Source organism: Myotis nattereri (genome assembly GCF_964212035.1).
Source record: "Myotis nattereri genome assembly, chromosome: 5".
NCBI lineage: Eukaryota > Metazoa > Chordata > Mammalia > Chiroptera > Vespertilionidae > Myotis > Myotis nattereri.
The window spans coordinates 32,721,064-32,741,180 of record NC_138080.1 but is presented as its reverse complement, the minus strand read 5'-3'; the positions used below and the strand labels follow the sequence as shown (position 1 = coordinate 32,741,180).

General features: G+C 40.9%; 1 protein-coding gene across 1 annotated transcript in view; it reads left to right on the top strand.

The window, feature by feature from the left end:
- The window catches only part of LOC308520209 (zinc finger protein 558-like), a gene marked incomplete at its 3' end in the record, with an annotated part of 32,201 nt that extends 19,102 nt beyond the window's left edge, over positions 1 to 13,099 (top strand). The window contains exons 6-9 of the mRNA XM_081092737.1: positions 4,016 to 4,111; positions 4,604 to 4,686; positions 5,146 to 5,263; positions 12,966 to 13,099. Coding sequence (XP_080948863.1) covers positions 4,016 to 4,111; positions 4,604 to 4,686; positions 5,146 to 5,263; positions 12,966 to 13,099 — 431 coding nt within the window. The remainder of the gene's footprint in view (positions 1 to 4,015; positions 4,112 to 4,603; positions 4,687 to 5,145; positions 5,264 to 12,965) is intronic.
- Between the last annotated feature and the right edge of the window lie 7,018 nt (positions 13,100 to 20,117).

The window sequence follows — 20,117 nt, the reverse complement described above, 5'->3', positions numbered from 1 at the left end:
GTCATTTTATTTCAGTCTGAAAGTGGCCCAATAGCATTTCTTGTAAAGTAGATACATTACTGCTGGGAGTGATCTCTGTCTCTTTCAGTTTAACCTATCTGGGGTTTTTCAATCTTGGTAGTGTATATTTATGTTTTTTCATCAAGTTTGGTTAAGTCTTTAGCCATTATCTCTTCAAATATTCTTTTTTTTTAAAATATATTTTATTGATTTTTTACAGAGAGGAAGGGAGAGGGATAGAGTTAGAAACATCGATGAGAGAGAAACATCAATCAGCTGCCTCTTGCACACCCCCTACTGGGGATGTGCCCGCAACCAAGGTACATGCCCTTGACCGGAATCGAACCTGGGACCCTTGAGTCTGCAGGCCGACGCTCTATCCACGGAGCCAAACCGGTTTCGGCGTCTTTAAGCATATTTAAAATAGGTGTTTTATTTTTTATTTTTATTTTATTTTTTTCTATATTTTATTGATTTTTTACAGAGAGGAAGGGAGAGAGAGAGTCAGAAACATCGATGAGAGAGAAACATTGATCAGCTGCCTCCTGCACATCTCCCACTGGGGATGTGCCCACAACCCAGGTACATGCCCTTGACTGGTATCGAACCCGGGACCCTTCAGTCTGCAGGCCGACGCTCTATCCACTGAGCCAAACCGGTTTCGACTAAAATAGGTGTTTTAAATTCTTTATCTAGCCCTGGCCGGTATGGCTCAGTTGCTTGAGCGTCATCCTGTGCACCAAAAGGTCACTGGTTTGATTCCAGTCAGGGCATATACCCAGGTTGTGGGAGGCAACCAAGCAATGTTTCCCTCACACATTGATGCTTCTCTCTCCTGCCCGCCCTCCCTTCCTCCCTCTCCTTTCCTCTCTCTCTAAAATCAATAAAGTATATTTTTAAAAATTCTCTATCTACTAAGCTTAATGTTTAGGTTTCCCCAGGGACTGTTTCTATATTTTTCCTATAATGGGCCATAAATTTATTTCTTTGCCTTCCTTGTAATTTTACTGGCTGAAAATTAGACATTTGTGATACTATCATATGGCAATTCTGGAATCAGCTTTTTCTCATCCCCAGGGTTTGTTTTTGCTGTATGTTTAGTGATGTTTCTGAACTAATTTGGTAATGTCTGTATTTGTTGTGTGTGGCTACTGAAGACTGCTATGTTGAAAACGCCCTGTATACCCGGAACAGAAACAAACGTCCCCTAATCTCTGCAGATGGGCTCTGAGTATATAATGGGGTTTACACTCGCCATAGCCTTCACAGCCTGCTTATGAATAAAGCCTAAAGGTCAGCCAAAGCTGAGGACTTAGTGCTTTTTCATGTCTTTTCTGAGCATGTGCCCACCCCGAGTATGCACAAGTCTACCAGATTAAAAGTGTCAATGTCAAAAATGGCCAAAACTTGTAAAGGATTTTTTTTATATATATTCTATTGATTTTTTACAGAGAAGGGAGAGAGATAGAGAGTTAGAAACATAATGAGAGAGATCGATCAGTTGCCTCCTGCACGCCCCCCAGTGGGGATGTGTCCGAAACCAAGATACATGCCCTTGACCGGAATCGAACCTGGGACCCTTCAGTCCACAGGTCGCAGGTCGACGCTTTATCCACTGAGCCAAACTGGTTCAGCAGTAAAGAATTTTTATAAGAGTTCATTTGAGCAAAACTGATGACAATTACCAGGAATCAAAATCTCAAATGCTCTGGAGAATAGCAGTTTTTCAGTTTCTTTTATGCATTTGAAATTAAGGAGGAAACACAAGGAAGATTACAGGAAAATGGAAGCAAGCAAGGTGTAGATCAAATAAATTACAGGATGGTTAAGATTATGCGCTTTCTTTAGGGTGGTCATGCCTTCGGGGAGCAAGCTGTGTTAATTTAGATGCTCAAGACCAACGGGCAGGGCTTGCTTAAAAACCTCTCACTAAAGAAGTTATGTTTAAAAAAAAAGAAGAAGAAGAAGTTACGTTGTGCCCTGGCCAGTGTTGCTTAGTTGGTTAGGCATTGTCCCATGCACCAGGGGTTTCCCGGTTCCATTCCTGGTCAAAGGCATCTATGCTCAGGTTGTGGGCTTGATCCCGGTCAGGGTCATCGTGCAGGAGGCAGCCAATTGATGTTGCACTCTCACATCGACATTTCTCTCCTCCCTTCCTCTCGCTAAAAATCAATAAGCTATTTTAAAAAAACAAAGTTGTGTTGTATGACTACCCACCATGACCTGTCCAATTAGGAATTTATGATCTATTTTTTTAAATGTAGAAACATCAATGATAAGAGAGAATCATTGATAGGCTGCCTCCTGCATACCCCCTTCTGGGGATCGAGGCCGCAACCCCTTGACCAGAATCGAACCCAGGACCCTTCAATTCTCAGGCTGATGCTCTATCCACTGAGCCAAACCAGCGAGGGGAGGAATTTATGATTTATTACAGCACCCTTTTTTCAACTACAAAAGGAATATGAATGAAAGAGCTTTTAAAAAATTCTCAAAAATACATTGTTCCACACTTTTCCTCCCAAGTTTTCGGTCAGTCTTTTGTTTTCTTCTACGGTTTTCCCTCGCTTCAGGTGGTGGTGGCTGATATATTTGCCTTTAAATGTGTTTAGCATAGCTCAGACCTTGGAGAGTTTGGGATTAGATAAATGAATGCAAGCCCTTTGAGCCAAACCTTCAGAAAGGTCTAAACAAACAATCACAGTTCCTTGAGATAATGGTCCATTCTGCTCCCTCCAGTATTAGGAATGTGGGCTGTTGTCTTCAAGGTCACGGCCAAATCATGAAATGGAGAATTAATCAAGGATCAGTTAAAATGTCAGCTGTTTTTTTTCCTTGATTAAGCATTTTCCTGGTTGCTATAATCTAATAAAGTTAACTCTTAAAGTTTTTGCCAGTATACTCATTGTATAGGGATGGGCTTTTGGAATTTAGTATTTCTTGTTTTCAATGTCATGACTTCTCACTAGAATTTCTTACACACTTCTGTGTTCCTCAGTCTGTGTTCCTGGGTCTGTACTCATTACATGAATGAGACAAACATGTTCTCCACCCTCACAGAGCTTTGTGACTGATGCCTACCCTATGAACTGAATATATGTTTCTTACCCTGACTTTATTATCTCCATGGTTAAAATCTTTAGAGCTTCTGATGTGTGTAATTTAGACTTTGACATGGGCTTTGGGACTATAGTTGACCCTTGAATAACAGGTTTAAACTATATGGGTCCATTTATACATAGATATACATAGATATTTTTTCAATAATAATACAGTTGGCCCATCATACCCCAGGCTTCACATCTGAAGATTCAGCTAACCACCGATCAAAACAGTATTTTTGATCCATGGGTTGGGAATCTGTGAATGAGGAAAGCAAACTATGCATTGTTCTATGCCATTTTATATAAAGGACTTGAGCATCTGTGGATTTTGGTATCCACAGGAGGTCCCATCTCCCACGGATACCAAGGGACAACTAAAGTTTTGGGGGAATCAAATTAAATGCAGAGTTTTTTTGTGTGGTTTTTTTTTAAATATATTTTATTGATTTTTTATAGAGAGAAAGGGAGAGAGATAGTTAGAAACATCGATGAGAGAGAAACATGGATCAGCTGCCTCCTGCACATCTCCCACTGGGGATGTGCCCGCAACCCAGGTACATGCCCTTGACCGGAATCAAACCTGGGACCCTTCAGTCCGCAAGCCGACGCTCTATCCACTGAGCCAAACCGGTTTCGGCTAAATGCAGAGTTTTGACTGTGCAGGTAGTCAGTTCCCCTAATCCCCTCATTCAAGGGTCAACCCCTAGATATTTATGCCCTGTCACCTAGATATTGAATAAGGATCTTGTATTTTTGTTCCTTGGGAGTTATAGTATTCATTAGAATTTAGGTATAATTATTCCATTACTCTAAAAGTCTCACTTGGCCTCTATAGAATTGTTGGCATCATTTTCATGGAGTTGCTTGTCACCAGCACAGTCCCCTTCAGCATGTCTTTTCTCCATGATTAGGGTATCATGTTGATAAACTCAGCCTAATCTCTCAGTTGGGGCAAGAGGACAAGGTGATGACAGAAGAAAGAGGAATTCTCCCAGGCATTTGTTCAGGTGAGCACCAGGAGGATATGACTCTTTGTGAGGAATGGCTGTGGCCAGTGATTTGGGATATGGAAGTACGTATTACATTAAGAAATATCAGAGGACTTTGTAAAATGTCCTTTTTTTTTCTGATGGAGATGGCCAAGAACATTTGATATGAGCATTTTTTCCCTTTTAACTTGCTGTTCAGCATCTTATACTTTACTTTGGACTCAGAGGCTTTTGTCTCCCCTTGTTTTTGTTTTGTCTTGTTTTGTTTAAGTCTTTTTTTAACTTTTTGTCCAATTTCTTTCTACTTTACATCCCTGATAATTCCTTCTCTTAGAAATCTCTGACAAATCTTAATCCTTCTAGAATCCTTTCTTAAAACCTACAATTTGCATACTCATCCCTTTCGCTGCAAATCTCCTAAAAAACCCTAATCTCTCAGAGTCTAGCTTTACTCATGTGTATACTTTTTCTTTTCTCTACCAACTTAAATTCCTTTTCAATTTGTTTCAGATGTGGAGACTATACTTAAAGCCAAATGGTTAACACCTAAGAAGCATGTTTTTAGGAAAAAACGTTCTAATGGTGTAAAAGCGGTAAGACTAACATGGTGATTCTTGGTTTTTCACAGTAGAAGAATTCTCTAAGTTAGAAAACCACAAGATAAAAAGGAGTATGATTTACACAAGATAAAATGGTGTCTCTGGAGAGATGTTGTGGGAAAATTGTGAATTTGGAGAAAATTATAAGTTAGCTTCAAACTAGTTTTTTCACTGAGAGTTTCCAGAAGTAAATTATTTCCTTAAATGTGACTAAGATATTGTCTGTTGAATCATAAGTGGTCTTAAATTTATCAAAAAATGCTCTTGTATGGTAAGGACTTGTATCTTTTTTAACTTCTAAGAGCTCAAACTGGGCACATGTCTTATACAAGCACTGAAAATAGTGAAAACATCAATTATATTAATTAGCATAATTCCTGGGAGAGAGAATTTGTATGACAACACTGAATATTAAAAATATTATGAATTATAGTTATTTATCTCTATCAACAGGAAAGAAATCATGTTGGAATGAAACTTAATGAATGTAATCAGTGTTTTAAAGTCTTCAGCACAAAATCTAACCTTACTCAGCACAAGAGAATTCATACTGGAGAAAAACCTTATGACTGTAATCAATGTGGAAAATCTTTCAGCAGTAGATCTTATCTTACTATTCATAAGAGAATACATAATGGGGAGAAACCTTATGAATGCAATGACTGTGGGAAAGCCTTCAATGATCCCTCATCCCTCAGACTGCATGTAAGAATTCACACTGGAGAAAAACCTTATGAATGTAACCAGTGTTTTCATGTTTTCCGTACTAGTTGTAACCTCAAAAGCCACAAGAGAATTCATACGAGAGAGAATCATCATGAATGTAATCTGTGTGGAAAGGCCTTCAGCACGAGGTCCTCTCTTACTGGGCACAATAGTATCCATACAGGGGAGAAGCCTTATGAGTGCCATGATTGTGGGAAAACCTTCAGAAAGAGCTCCTATCTGACACAGCATATGAGAACTCATACTGGAGAAAAACCCTATATGTGTAATCAGTGTGGCAAATCCTTCAGCAGTAGCTTTTCTCTTACTGTGCACAAAAGAATTCATACTGGAGAGAAACCCTATGAATGCAGTAACTGTGGAAAAGCTTTTAATAATCTCTCGGCTGTTAAGAAACATGTGAGAACTCACACCGGAGAAAAACCCTATGAATGTAACCATTGTGGAAAGTCTTTCACCACGAATTCTTACCTTTCTGTGCATAAGAAAATACATAATAGGTGGATTTGAATACAGTAACTGGGAAAGCATTCATTGATTTTTTAATCCCTCAGACAACTTGTGGTAACTCATGCCAGGTGTTAGTTACCTGTTGCTGCCTAGCCAATTTCCCTCCAAAACATAGTGGCTTCAAACAACAAACACTTATTATCTCACAATTTCTGAAAGTCAGAAGTTCATAAATGGCTTAATTTTGTAGTTCTGGCTCAGTGTCTCTCATGAGGGTGCAGTCAAGATTGTCATCAGAAGCTACAATCATCTGTATTTTTACTGCTGAAGAGTCTTTGCTAAAATGGCTGACTCACATGCCTGGAAAGTTAGTGCTGGATGTTGCCAGGGAACCTTCATTTCCTCACTATGTAGGATTTTCCACGGGCCTGAGCATTTGTATGTGTAGCACCAGGTTCCCTCCAAAGCATCTGATCTGAGGGAGAGCTAATGCCGAAGCCATGTTGTCTTTTATAATCTAGCCTGGGAAGGGCATGTTATCACTGCCATATTGTATTGGACACACAGACCAATCCTGATACAGTGTGGAAAAAGCCTACACAAGGAGTGTATACCAGGAGAGCGAGATCCTTGGGAAACATCTGAGATGCTTGTCATGAACTCAGTGGAGAAAGGCCTCCAGCTTTCCACATTGATTTGATATGAAGTATCATTGAGCAACTCTCGGGTTAATTCACTCTGGAGAAAAACCTTATGAGTGCAATCTTTGTGGAAAGCTTTCAGCTCAAACTCACCTTAATGTGCCCAGTACACGTGGTAAATCAGTACAGAGAAATACTCATATAAGGAATGTGAAAACCCCACAGCACATTCACATTACTGAGAAAACAATGGTGAGGTACTCTGAATGCAACAGGAAAGCCTTAATGTTCTCTCTGTTTTTGAGAGAGATGAGGATTTATTCTGGGGAGAAAGTCCTCTTAAATGTAATCAGTACTGGAAAGTCTTCCATTTTTCCCATTCTTAGGAAACCGAGAACTCACTGCACAGAATATAAAGATTGAGGGAATGCCTTTAATGATACCCTTTACATTAGGAAAAATATTAAATACTCCCTGGATGCAAAACCTGTCAGTGTATTAATTTTGGAAGATCTTTCCATGATTCCTGTCTTTGTTGACTTGTGAGGATTCACAGTAGAGGGAGACCCTAGGAATGTAATCGGTACGAGGATGGCTCAGCCTCACCTCTTCACGGAGCAGCCACAAAATAATTTAAACTGGGAATGGAAAATGTAAACCTTAAGAGTGTGGTATATTACCTTTAACAGTGTCTAATCCTTAGGTTGGTCCATTATTTATTTATTTTCAGTTGTTTTAGTATAAGCATTTATGTCCATAGCTATACCCTAAAATAAACCTGAAGTTTTATTCCATAGTTTGGTATATAATATTTACTCTTTGAAGATATCAATACATGACAAAGGTATTTCTGAATGTCTCCTGAGTGATTTCATTTATCATAATGAAACACTATATGTGTTATATACTTTTCTTCTCATTTAATGGCATTTTTGTCAAGTGGACTTTACGATGTTGATTCTTTTTTATATTTATATCCTAATATAGCAGTTACTTTTAGCTTCTTCTTCAGTGCCCATTCTCCCCTGCTTACTCACTTAAAGAAACATTTTGTTCAAGTTGTCAGGCAGTATTGAAAATACTCAGTATGTAAAGCTTTCCTGAAGCCCAAGGATGTGTTGACCTCCTCTTCTGGCCATAAGTAGGTAGAAGTCACTGGGTGGAACATCATCTGGCTTGTTTGCCTCACTATATTCTCTTCACCTTTACTGATTTTTCCCTTGAAAGTGGGCTCAAAGCCTAGAATTGAAAAAGCTATATTTTGATTATGATGATTTTAAAAATCACAATGATATGGGCTCCCCAGAAACTTCTGATTGGCTATATCAACTCTAGATTGCTTTTTCTTAGGCTTCTCCTTAAATTATTAAAAGTAACCTCTGAGTGATTTTGGGGATTTAGTTTTGAGGAGGTGTGTTAATATCCAGCTGAATGCAATATTTTACTGGTAAACCTATTAGTCAGATTTTATAAATGTTTCATATTTGTTTAAAAACATTGTGCATTCTGTAATTTTTAAATACAGAGTATACTAGGGGCCCAGTGCACGAATTCATGCACCTTGAAAAGAACTGTGGGCTGTGAGGCTGCAGTAGGCACAGGAGTGGGTCTCAGCCCATCCTCCGCACCCCCGGTCACCTGTCTGCCTGCAGCCCCACTCCCGCCGCTGCCATTCCCACCCACTGAAGGCGCGATTGTGGCCGGCACTGTTAACGGGTGTGAGCAGCAGTTGCTGCCCCAATCGCCCCTCAGGAGCAGAGGGAGTTGGAGAAGCGATCAGGGCTGGCAGCTGCTTGCTCCCACTGATGGTGCCAAGCAATTGGGACCAGCGCTGGGCACTGGCAGTGGATGCGAGCAATGGCTCCAGCACCCACAGCGGGTACAAGCGGGGCCGTCGCTGGCAGTGGGTGCAAGTGCCTGGTGGGATCACAGCACATGGGAGCAAAGAATTTTCAGTAACCACCAGAGGCTCGCCCCAATGACAGTGACCAGTGTCCCGCCTTGGTCTGCCACCCCGCTCTCCTGCTCCACTATCCCACTGCAGCCGACACCCGCCATGTTCTGTGCACTCCCCATGGTGTCAGTGCACATCATAGCGACTGGTTGTTCAGTTGTTCCACCGTTTAGTCTATTTGCATATTAGCCTTTTATTATATAGGATGCCCATTAACTCAAGCTCATTTTTTTATATAGTATGCACAAAGTTTTTTCCTCAGACTTACTTACATTTAGTAATAGATGTGTATTCAAGTCTTCCATTCTGGTTATAAATTAACATTCATTTTTGTAATTTTGTAATTTTGATTTACATATGTTGATGCAATGTAACTAAGCAACAGGATTATTTTCTTGTGAATTTCTTCTTTTTATGTAGGTGCCATATTTTTATAGCCAAGTATTTCAATACATTAATAAATGATCAGTCACTTATATAGCTCTTTCTATATACTGGACACTCTTCTGAATGCCTTATGAATATTAACTTATTGAATACTCAATGTAAGTTTCAAAAGTATGTGCTATTAATATCCCCATTTTACAGATGAGAAAACTGGTATGGTACACTTAATGTTACTTGCCTGAGTTAGTGGCTAGTAAATGATAGAGCCCAGATTTGAACCCAGTCTGTGCACTTAACCACTGCCTCTTTACTGAATATTATAGAGGCCCGGTGCATGAAATTCTTGCACTCGGGGGCAAGGGGGTCTCTCAGCCTGGCCTGCGCTCTCTTGCAGTCCGGGAGCCCTTGGGGGATGTCCAACTGCCGCGGAGGCGGGAGAGGTTCCCACCATTGCCACTGCACTCGCCAGCTGTGAGCCTGGTTTCTGGCTGAGCAGCACTCCCCTTGTGGGAGCACACTGACTACCAGGGGGCAGCTCCTGCGTTGAGTGTCTTGTAGTCAGTGCATGTCATAGCAACCAGTCATTCCACTGTTCAGTCTATTTGCATATTAGCCTTTTATTATGTCAGATGGCTGACTTTATTTTAAAAGGGGGGAGGTCATTTGGCACTTGACTTGTCAAGGAAATACATACACACATATCTATATATATAAAAAGCCAGCAACCATAACACCAGAATGATCGGTTGCTATGACTCCCACTATGGCTGGCGAACCGGCCCCATCAGGGCTGGTCTGCCCCTGATCGGACTCTCCCACCCTGATCAAGGGCAGGGCCAGCTGGCCAAATGCTCCCCCATTCCCCTGGCCAGCCCTGCCCCTGATTGCACCCCTCCGACTCCAATAGGGGGTGGGGCCAGCCAGCCAACCTGCAGCCCCTCCCCCCAGCTGCCCCGCCCCTGATCACACCCCCCACCCCAATAGGTAGCAGGGCCAATCAGCCAACCTCCTGTAGCCTCTCCCCTTAGCCAGTCCCACCCCCAATGGCCCCGACTACCCTGGTCGGCCCACAGCCCCTCCCCTGGCTGGCCCCACCCTTGGTTGCCCCCCCCTGCCCCCAATAGGGGGCAGGGCTGGCCAGCCAACCTCCTGCAGCCCCTCCCTTGACCCAGCCCCACCCCAGATCGGCACCCCCATCCCTGTCAGGGGCATGGCCGGCTGGCCCACAGCCCCTCCCCATGGCCAGCCCACCCCCAATTGGCACCCCAACCCAATCAGGGGCAGGGCCTGCCAATTGCCTGCGGCCCATCCCCCCAGCTGGCCCAGCCCTGATCAGGCCTGATCGGAGTGGGCCAGCCGGCCAACCTCCCGCCATCTTCTCCTCCCAACAGGCCCAGCCCTGATGGGCAGGGCCGGCCGGACCCCACCCGTACACGTGCGTCGTGTGTGTGTGTGTGTGTGTGTGTGTGTGTGTGTAAATAAAATGCCTCCCAAAATTTTGATCCAACTGTTCTCTCTTTGTGCCTATTTATATATGTATGTTTAAATGTGAGATAATTTTCTACCTCCAGATGGTATTGTTAAAATTAAAGGCAAGCACTAGTAAGGAGAGGGTATTCTAAAATATAGAAATGAGCTCAAATGCTTTTTCAAGTTTACATGATCTAAAATTAAACTTTAATAAATAAAAGTTAGTTTAAATTTTTGTTACTTTAAATTTTTGAATCATTAATATTTTACCCAGGTCTTACAAAAATAAGTCTATAATCATTGACTTTGATGTCTATGAAATATGTTTCTAGAGGTTATAAAATGTCCAATATAAAGAATGCTAATTGCTTATATCTTAGTTTTCATTAGAAATTGAGGTTTTTACGGGTTAAAATCTCAGTACTACATGTAGAAGTAACAATGCAGTATTGCAGAAGGACCTCTGGAACCACTCAAAAGATTTGTCTTTTGTGTTAAATTTTATGGGAAGCACTGTAAAATAAGTGATAAAAAAAAAACGTTTAAGGTATATTGTATGGATAAACAATGGTTGTAAATTAAACAAACAGGGCTATAAGAAACCCAAGACAACCACTTGGTTCTTTAATGATCCCTGGCTGCCCAGATTTCAGTTTTTGCATTCTTTCATGCATCATAGTGCATTTTAGCTGACTTAAATTAGATGGAAGAAACTTATGAGCTGAAATTATTGAAAGGAGACATCTTACATTATTGCCAGTGTTTGATAGAGTCACTTTAAGAAACTGCCAAGTTGGTAACTAATCACTCCTTTCACAGAAAGGTTGCAGAAGGCACAGACTTTAGATATTGTTTTTTGTTGTGTGTGTATTTTTAAGAAAATCAGCCCTGACCGGTTTGGCTCAGTGGATAGAGTGTCAGCCTGCGGACTGAAGGGTCCCAGGTTCGATTCCGGGCAAGGGCATGTACCTTGGTTGCGGGCACATACCCAGGAGGGGGTGTGCAAGAGGCAGCTGATTGATGTTTCTAACTCTCTATCCCTCTCCCTTCCTCTCTATTAAAGAAAAAAGAAAATCAAATAAAATCCACTCACTCTCCAACCTCATTGGGAGGGACCTTATCAGATGTCTAACTGCAAATGAGCATCTTCCCTTGTCTCTGACACTCAATAATGGATATTAAAGACTCCTTCAGATGAGAAGCCATTCACATCAAAGGTAGCAGCTATACCAAATGAAACCAGACCAAATTCTAATCTCAAAACCAACCCTAACCCAAAGACATACTAATTTCAATCATAACCTTAATTTAGCACTACTACTAACATCAAACCTAACCCTAAACCTATACCAAAATTCAACACTAAACTTAATCTTAACTCTGTTTAATGTTATATCCAATTGGAACCCTATCCCTAACCATATACTACTCTTAACCTAATACTAACCCTAAACCTAATCTCAAATCTAATCCTAATCCTTATCCTAACCCTACACCTAATCTCAGCACTAACCATAACCCTAACATTCAAACCTAATTTTCACATAAACCCTAACCCTATTGTTAACCCTAACCCTACCTTAATTTAAACCTCAACTCTAATGCTAACTTTAACCCTAATATTATGCCTGTCTATACCTAATCCTAACCCTTAACCTAATCCTAACCTTAATCTTTTTTTTTTATATATATTTTATTGATTTTTTACAGAGAGGAAGAGAGAGAGATAGAGAGTCAGAAACATCGATGAGAGAGAAACATCGACCAGCCGCCTCCTGCACATCCCCCACCGGGGATGTGCCCGCAACCCAGGTACATGCCCTTGACCGGAATCGAACCCGGGACCTTTCAGTCCGCAGGCCGACGCTCTATCCACTGAGCCAAACCGGTTTCGGCTCTAACCTTAATCTTAACCATACACCCAATCTCAACTCTAAAACTAACTCTAATCCTTAGCCTTATACCATAAACATAAATCTAGTGCTAACCCCAAACCAAATGCTAACACCCTAAACCTAAATATATAACCTCAAACCTAACCATAATCTTAATCTAACCCTAAGCGTAAGCCTATATCTAACATGAACCCTAATTCTAACTCTTACCCTAAACCTAACCCTACCCTTAATTTTAAACCTAACACTAAATTTAACCCTATACCAAACCTAAAACCCTAATTTTAATCCTCAGCCTAATCCTAAATTCAAACTTAAACCTAACACTAATCTTAAACCTAATTTTATACATAATCTCTACCCTCACCTTATCTCTACACTAACCCTAAACCTATAGCTAGCCTCAAACCTAAATCAAAACCTACTTTAACCTTAACCCTATACCTAACTTCAACCCTAAACCTGATCCTCACTTTAAACCTTACCCTATACCTAATCTTAAACCCAATCCTAATCCTAAACTAATTCAAACTCTCTACCTAACCACAATCCTAGCCCTAACCCTATACCTGATGCTCTCTATATCCATAAACCTAACCTTAACATAAACCTTAACCTTATACTTAAACTCAACCTAACACTAACATTAAATCTAACTTTCTAAACTTAACCAGCCACATTGAGAATGGTAGGAGGGACAAAGACAGAACAAGCTGCCCCTGCTTCTGACCCCCCACCTCTCCCATCCAGGGCTCCAGAACCAGGAAGAGAAGTTCCCATACCTTCTGGCTGTAAGAACCAGCAGGGTTGCAGCTGAGGGAGACAAAGAGCTGCTGGAATCCCAGGAAGTTCCTCATAAAGAGCCCATGCACGGATTTATTTAGACTCACTCCCTCTGGACTCGTGCTGGGGCAACAGCTTGAAAGAAACCAGGGACAAAGAGGAAGAAACTGAATTGTCTGGCATCAAATTGAGAGCTTGGGAGGGGGCAACTTTCTGCCAGACAAAAGTGCTGGCAGAGGCTATTGTTTCTTTTCTGAGATAACTGCCCCAAAGAGCCAGCAAATGGGCACCATATCTGAGTTTCCATCGACCTGGCTCACACGGTGTGCCCCCGCCATGGTGATTCCCTGAGACCCTGCCCCACCAAATTGCAGGCCTATCCAGTAGTTTTTCAATACAAATGGCTTGCACCATACCTCTGGCCCCAGACCAGGCACTAGCCACAGCCAGCCTCAGTCAGCAGCTTGGCCTCACTTGGGTACCTCCAAGCCCAACACAAGTAGCAGCCATCTTCAGATCACTTTGTAGTTCATGCCAGGGGGCCCCAGGCAGGACAATAGTGGTGGCTGATCTTGGCTGGCACCTCCTGGGAAGCCCCAGAGCCAGGGCACCTCGTAGACAGCTTCCGGCCACATTACAGCAACATCCAACCACCTCCACAAATGATACACTCGAGGGGTGGACTCAGCAGACATCAGAGCCCTGCTGAATTAAGTCCTACTCTGTGGGGTGGGCCCCTGCACAGCTGATCCTCCATGGTGATTGGTGGTAGTAGCCAGTCCTTGCTGCTGATCAGCCTGGGGGATAAATCCCTCCCATTGACATGCCAACAGTAATCTAGGCTCAACTACAACAGGAAGTTGTAGATAGCCCACAGGGGGCTGGGGGAGAGGTGGGGAGATACACCTCAAGTGCCCAGCTTGGGTGATCATGGAGGCTGTGCCACTGGACCCTACAGAACACCTACTACATTAGGCCATTCTACCAAGCCCAGGAGACACAGCAGCTCTACCTAATACATAGAAACAAACACAGGGAAGCTGCCAAAATGAAGGGACAAAGAAACATGTCCCAAAGAAAAAAACAAAACTCCAGAAAAAGATGCAGAGTTCAAAATGCTGGTTATAAGGATGCTCAATGAACTTAGTGAGAGCTTCAACAGCATAAAAAAGGACCAGTCAGAAGTGAAACATACCCTAACTCAGTGGTTCTCAACCTTCCTAATGCCGTGACCCTTTAATACAGTTCCTCATGTTGTGGTGACCCCCAATTTCATTGTTACAAATTGAACATAATTAAAGCATAGTGATTAATCACAAAAACAATATGTAATTATATATGTGTTTTCCGATGGTCTTAGGCGACCCCTGTGAAAGGGTCGTTCGGCCCCCAAAGGGGTCGCGACCCACAGGTTGAGAACCGCTGCCCTAACTGAAATGAAGAATAATCTATAGGGAATCAACAGTACAGTAGATGAAGCTAATAATCAAATCAGTCATTTGGAATATAAGGAAGCAAAAACACCCAATCAGAAGAGCAAAAAGAAAAAGAATCCAAAATAAATGAGTATCAGGACCTCTGGGACAACTTCAAGTGAACCAACATTTGCATCATGGGATTGCAGAAAGGAGAAGAGGGAGAGCAAGAAGGTGAAAACCTATTTGAAAAAAATGACAGAAAACTTCCCTAACCTGGTGAAGGAAATAGACATACAAGTCCAGGAAGTTCAGAGTCCCAAACAAGATGAACCCAAAGAGGCACACACCAAGATACATCATAATTAAAATGCAAAAGGTTAAAAACAATCTTAAAAGCAGTTACCTACAAGGGAGTGCCCATACGACTGTCAGCTGGTTTCTCAACAGAAACTGTAGGCCAGAGGGAGTGGCAATAAATATTCAAAGTGATGAATAGCAAGGACCTACAACCAAGATTACTCTACCCAGCGAAGCTATCATTTAGAATCTAAGGATAGATAAAGAGCTTCCTAGACAAGAAAAAGCTAAAGGAGTTCATCACCACCAAATTAGTATTACATGAAATGCTGAAGGGTCTTCTTTAAGAAGAAAGTAGAAAATCTATAAAAATGATGAACAATAGCCGAAACCGGTTTGGCTCAGTGGATAGAGCGTCGGCCTGCGGACTGAGGGGTCCCGGGTTCGATTCCGGTCGAGGGCATGTGCCTGGGTTGCGGGCATATCCCCAGCGGGGGATGTGCAGGAGGCAGCTGATCAATGTTTATCTCTCATCGATGTTTCTAACTCTCTATCTCTCTCCCTTCCTCTCTGTAAAAAATCAATAAAATATATTTTAAAAAAAAATGATGAACAATAAAATGGCAATAAATATCTATCAACTATGGAATCTAAAAACAAAAACTAGCAGAACAGAAACAGACTCCATAGATACAGAGAACATTTTGACAGTTGCCAGATGGGAGGAGGTTGGGGAAAGGATGAAAAAGGTGAAGGGATTAAGAAGTACAGATTGGTTACAGAATAGTCATGAGGATGTAAAGCATTGAGAATATAGTCAATAGTCTAATAAGTATGTATGGTGTCAGATGGGTATAAGATTTATCGGGATGACCACATTGTCTAGTCACTGGGTGTATACCTGAAACTCATATAATAATACTGTATGTCAACTGTAACTGAAAAATAAAAAAATGATTTTAAAAAAACTTAGACTGCCCAAGATTCAGTTTTCTCCTCTGTAAAAAAAGAATAATGAGAGAATAATGATAGTATTCCTAATTTATCAGATTACTTCCAATTGGTTTGTCTACCACCAAACATTTATAAAACATTGAATATTATATTATGGGCTAAAAATATTAACAATATGAAGTATCTATTCTTATGAAGTTTACAATCTAATTTGAGAGACAAAGCATAAAGACTTAAAATTTGTAAATGTGGTATAAACACACAATGGAATACTATTCAGCCTTAAAAAGGGAAGTAAATTACAATATGCTACAATATGAATGAACCTCAAAGACATTATGCTAAGTGTGGGGAAAACAGTTAAAAAGGACAAATATTGTATGGCGTACTGAGAATTGTCACATTCACACAGATAAAAAGTAGAATAGTGGTTGCCAAAAGGTAGAGGGAGAGAGAAAGGGGAGTTGTTTAATGGCTACAGGGTTTCAGTGTGGGAGGTAAAAAGTTCTGGAGATGAATGATGGTTGCACAAAAATATGTGCTCAAAGCCATTGACTGTATAGTTAGAAATTATTAAAATGGTAAACTTCATATTATGTACCTTACCACAATAAAAAAGATTTAAAATTTAAATATTTACATAAGGAAAATTAAAGTTCAACACTACATTGTAACATAAACCAGTAAGTTAGAAATTGTTAAATGTCATTTTAATTTTAATAAAATGTATACATTTTTAAATAAAAATAAATTTAATTTAAAAATATAAATTTTAAAAAGAGACAGTAGAAATGAGATGTATGAGGCTGGTGTTGGTGTCACACAGCATAATGTCTCACAGGAAACTTTGTAAGTAGAAAGAGGACACTAAAATAATGATAAAAGTACTATATAGTAAATACATTAACCAGTAACATGGTCATTTATTATCATTTTCAAGCATTATGTGCTGTACTTAATTATATCTGCTACACTTTTATATGACTGTCAGTAGGTGTGTTCACACCAGAAGCACCACAAATACATGAGAATAGCTGCATCATCACTAGACCATAGGAATTTTTCAGCTCCATTATAATATTATGGGATCATGATTGTACATGTGGTCTGTCGTTGACCAAAATGTGATTATGTGACACACGACTATACATATAAATGAACAGAACTGAAGTGAGAGCCCAGAAATAAGCCCATCCGTCCACAGACATCTGATGTTTGACAGGGGCAGACATCATCAAATTGGGTCAAGAAAGGTCTTTTCAACAAATGGTGCTGACTATTCACCAGCAGAGCAATAAAACTGGACCCTTACCTCACAGCACATACAGAAATTAACTCAAAATATATAACAGGTTTAAATGTAGTAGGTAAAATAAACTCTCAAAGAAAACCTGAATCTTCATGACTTTGGATCTTACAAAAAGCACGGGCAATGAAAGAAAAAAAATAGATGAGATCTCCTCACAATTAAAACCTTTTGTGCATCAAAAGAAGCTATCTAGAGAGTGAATCGACAGCCCACAGAATGGAACAAAACAGTTGCACATTGTATCTCTGATAACTGTTATCCGGAACACACAAGGACCTGTACAACTCATCAACTAAATCTTTAAAAGGGACTCGGATAGACCCTTCTCCCGAGAAGACACACAAATGGTCAACAAGCACAGGAAACGATGTTATAAATCCTTCGTCGTGATGGAAATGCAAATTAAACCCACAATGGTAAACCTTCACACTCACTAGAATGGCTATAATCCAGAAAACTACAAATAATAAATGGTAACAATGACATAGAGAAATTCGAACCCTTAGACATTGCTTGTGCAAATGTAAAATGGTGCGGCCATTTTACTTTGTGTACAATAGTTTGTTGTTTCCTCAAAAGAATTACCAAATAGTTCAACAACTCCACTGGCAGTTCCTCAAAAACTTAAACACAGAATTAATGTAGAATCCAGCAATTCTGCTTCAGGGTACATACCCAAAAGATCTGAAAGCAGGGACCTGAACAGACATTTGTGCACCCAAATTCATAGCAGCATGATTCACAGTAGCCAGGGCTGGAAGCAACCCAAGTGTCCATCAATGAACGAATGGACAAACACAACGTGGTATATACACAGTGAGATATTGTTCAGCCTAAAAACTGAGGAAATTCTGACTCCGGCTACAACACGGATCAACCCTGAGGTCATCATGCTGAGTGAAATAAGACAGTCACAGAAAGACAAATGATTCCACTTATAGGCGGTACCTGCAGAAATCAAATTCAGAGAAAGTGGGATGTAGTCAGGGAACAGGGGGAAAGGAGAAAGGAAGTGTTTAATGGATGCAATTCCACGTGAGGAAAATAAAGTTCTCAAGATGGATGGTGTTGATAGTTGCACACAATGTAAATGCAGTTAATGCCATAGAACTCTACACCTCAGATGGTTTAAGCTGTACATGTCATGTTGCATATAATAAATCACAATGAAAAAAAACGAAGTACTGATACATGTTACAACACTGAAAGAAACATCCATCCGGAGTGAAGGAAGCTGGGCAGAAACAGGCACCCACGTCAGAGTCATCTGTGAACTTGAACTCCATCAGGTTTGTGAAAATGAGGGCAAGTCTCGGTAACAGACCAGAAGAACAGGATGGTCTCAAATGGAAAAAGACCTTGGGACCATGGATGAGATTACAGCATGGAAACCAGCACGATCTTCTGGGACAGAGCACTTACTCTGCATCGAACGCACCGCGGTGCTTCATGCGAAACGGCGAATGTGGCGAAGCCATGACGGCTGCGGAACTGAGTGCAGAGGGGGCTACATGTCGGTGCCGCTACTGAAACTCCTCCGGACTTTTTCTTTTTAAATCCTCACCTGTGGGTATGTGCGGGTTTTGTTGTTGTTTTGTGTGTTTTTTAAAAATATATATATTAGCCGAAACCGGTTTGGCTCAGTGGATAGAGCGTCGGCCTGCGGACTGAAAGGTCCCGGGTTCGATTCCGGTCAAGGGCATGTACCTGGGTTGCGGGCACATCCCCAGGAGGGAATGTGCAGGAGGCAGCTGATCGATGTTTCTCTCTCATCGATGTTTCTAACTCTCTATCTCTCTCTCTCTTCCTCTCTGTAAAAAATCAATAAAATATATTTTAAAAATATATATATATTTTATTTATTTTTATTTATTTATTTTATTTAAATAAAATATTATAATAATATAATAATTATAAAAAATATTATAATAAAATATTTTTTATTTATTTTATTTATCAATAAAATATATTTAAAATATATTTAAAATATATATATATATATATATTTTATTTATTTTTTACAGAGAGGAAGGGAGAGGGATAGAGAGTTAGAAACAGCGATGAGAGAGAAACATCGGTCAGCTGCCTCCTGCACATTCCCTCCTGGGGATGTGCCCGCAACCAAGGTACATGCCCTTGACCGGAATCGAACCTGGGACCTTTCAGTCCGCAGGCGGAAGCTCTCTCCACTGTATGCACTGAGCCAAACCAGTTAGGGCTGTGGGGTTTTTTTAAACAGGAGGGGGGGGGGGGCGGGAAAGGGGGGTGAGAGAGGGGGAGAGAGATGGGGGGAGAGAGAGCAATTGGTTGCCTCCTGACCAGAATTGAACACACAACCTTTTGGTGTACAGAACAACGCTCCAACTAATTGAGCCTCCTGGCCAGGGCCTTTTCTAGACTTTTAAAATTACTGGAAAGTAAATCAATATTCAAAACACCTGTGTCAATACCAAGCCAGAGAAACGGAGAAGAGCCAAGTTTGTTACAGAGGCCAAGTCCTACGCAGACCCAGTTCCCCCAGCGTGGTGAAGCTAATCGCCCATGTCCAGTCCCCATGTCAGGGAGAGGCATTATGGGAAGATTATCTTAGTGGCCACGATGCCTTGGGGATCACAGATGCCCTGGGATGTGGTAGGTACAGAATTTTTTAATTCCAATTTTCCACATCCTCACTCCACATCCAGAACGCTGTTTGTTTGCAGAATCCAAAATCCAGTACATTTGCAGAAGATAAAACCAACATGCCCAAATCAGTTGTGTTTCTATACACTAATAATGGACCACCAGAAAGAGAAAATAAAAAATAATCCCTTACAACTGTATTAAAAAGAACAAAATAACTAGAAATAAATTTAGCTAAGGAGGCAAAAGACTCACACACTGAAAACTGCAAGACACTGATGAAAGAAATGGAAGACACAGATGAATAAAAAGATATCCCGTGCTCATGGATGAGAAGAATTAATATCGTTGAAATGCCCTTATTACCCACAGGGATCCTCAGATTTACGGCAATCCTGATCAAAATTCCAATGGCATTTTCACAGAAATAGAACACACATTCCTAACATTTTTTGAAACCACAAACAGCCAAAGCAATCTTGAAAAAGAACACTGGCGGCATCAGGGTCCCTGACTTCA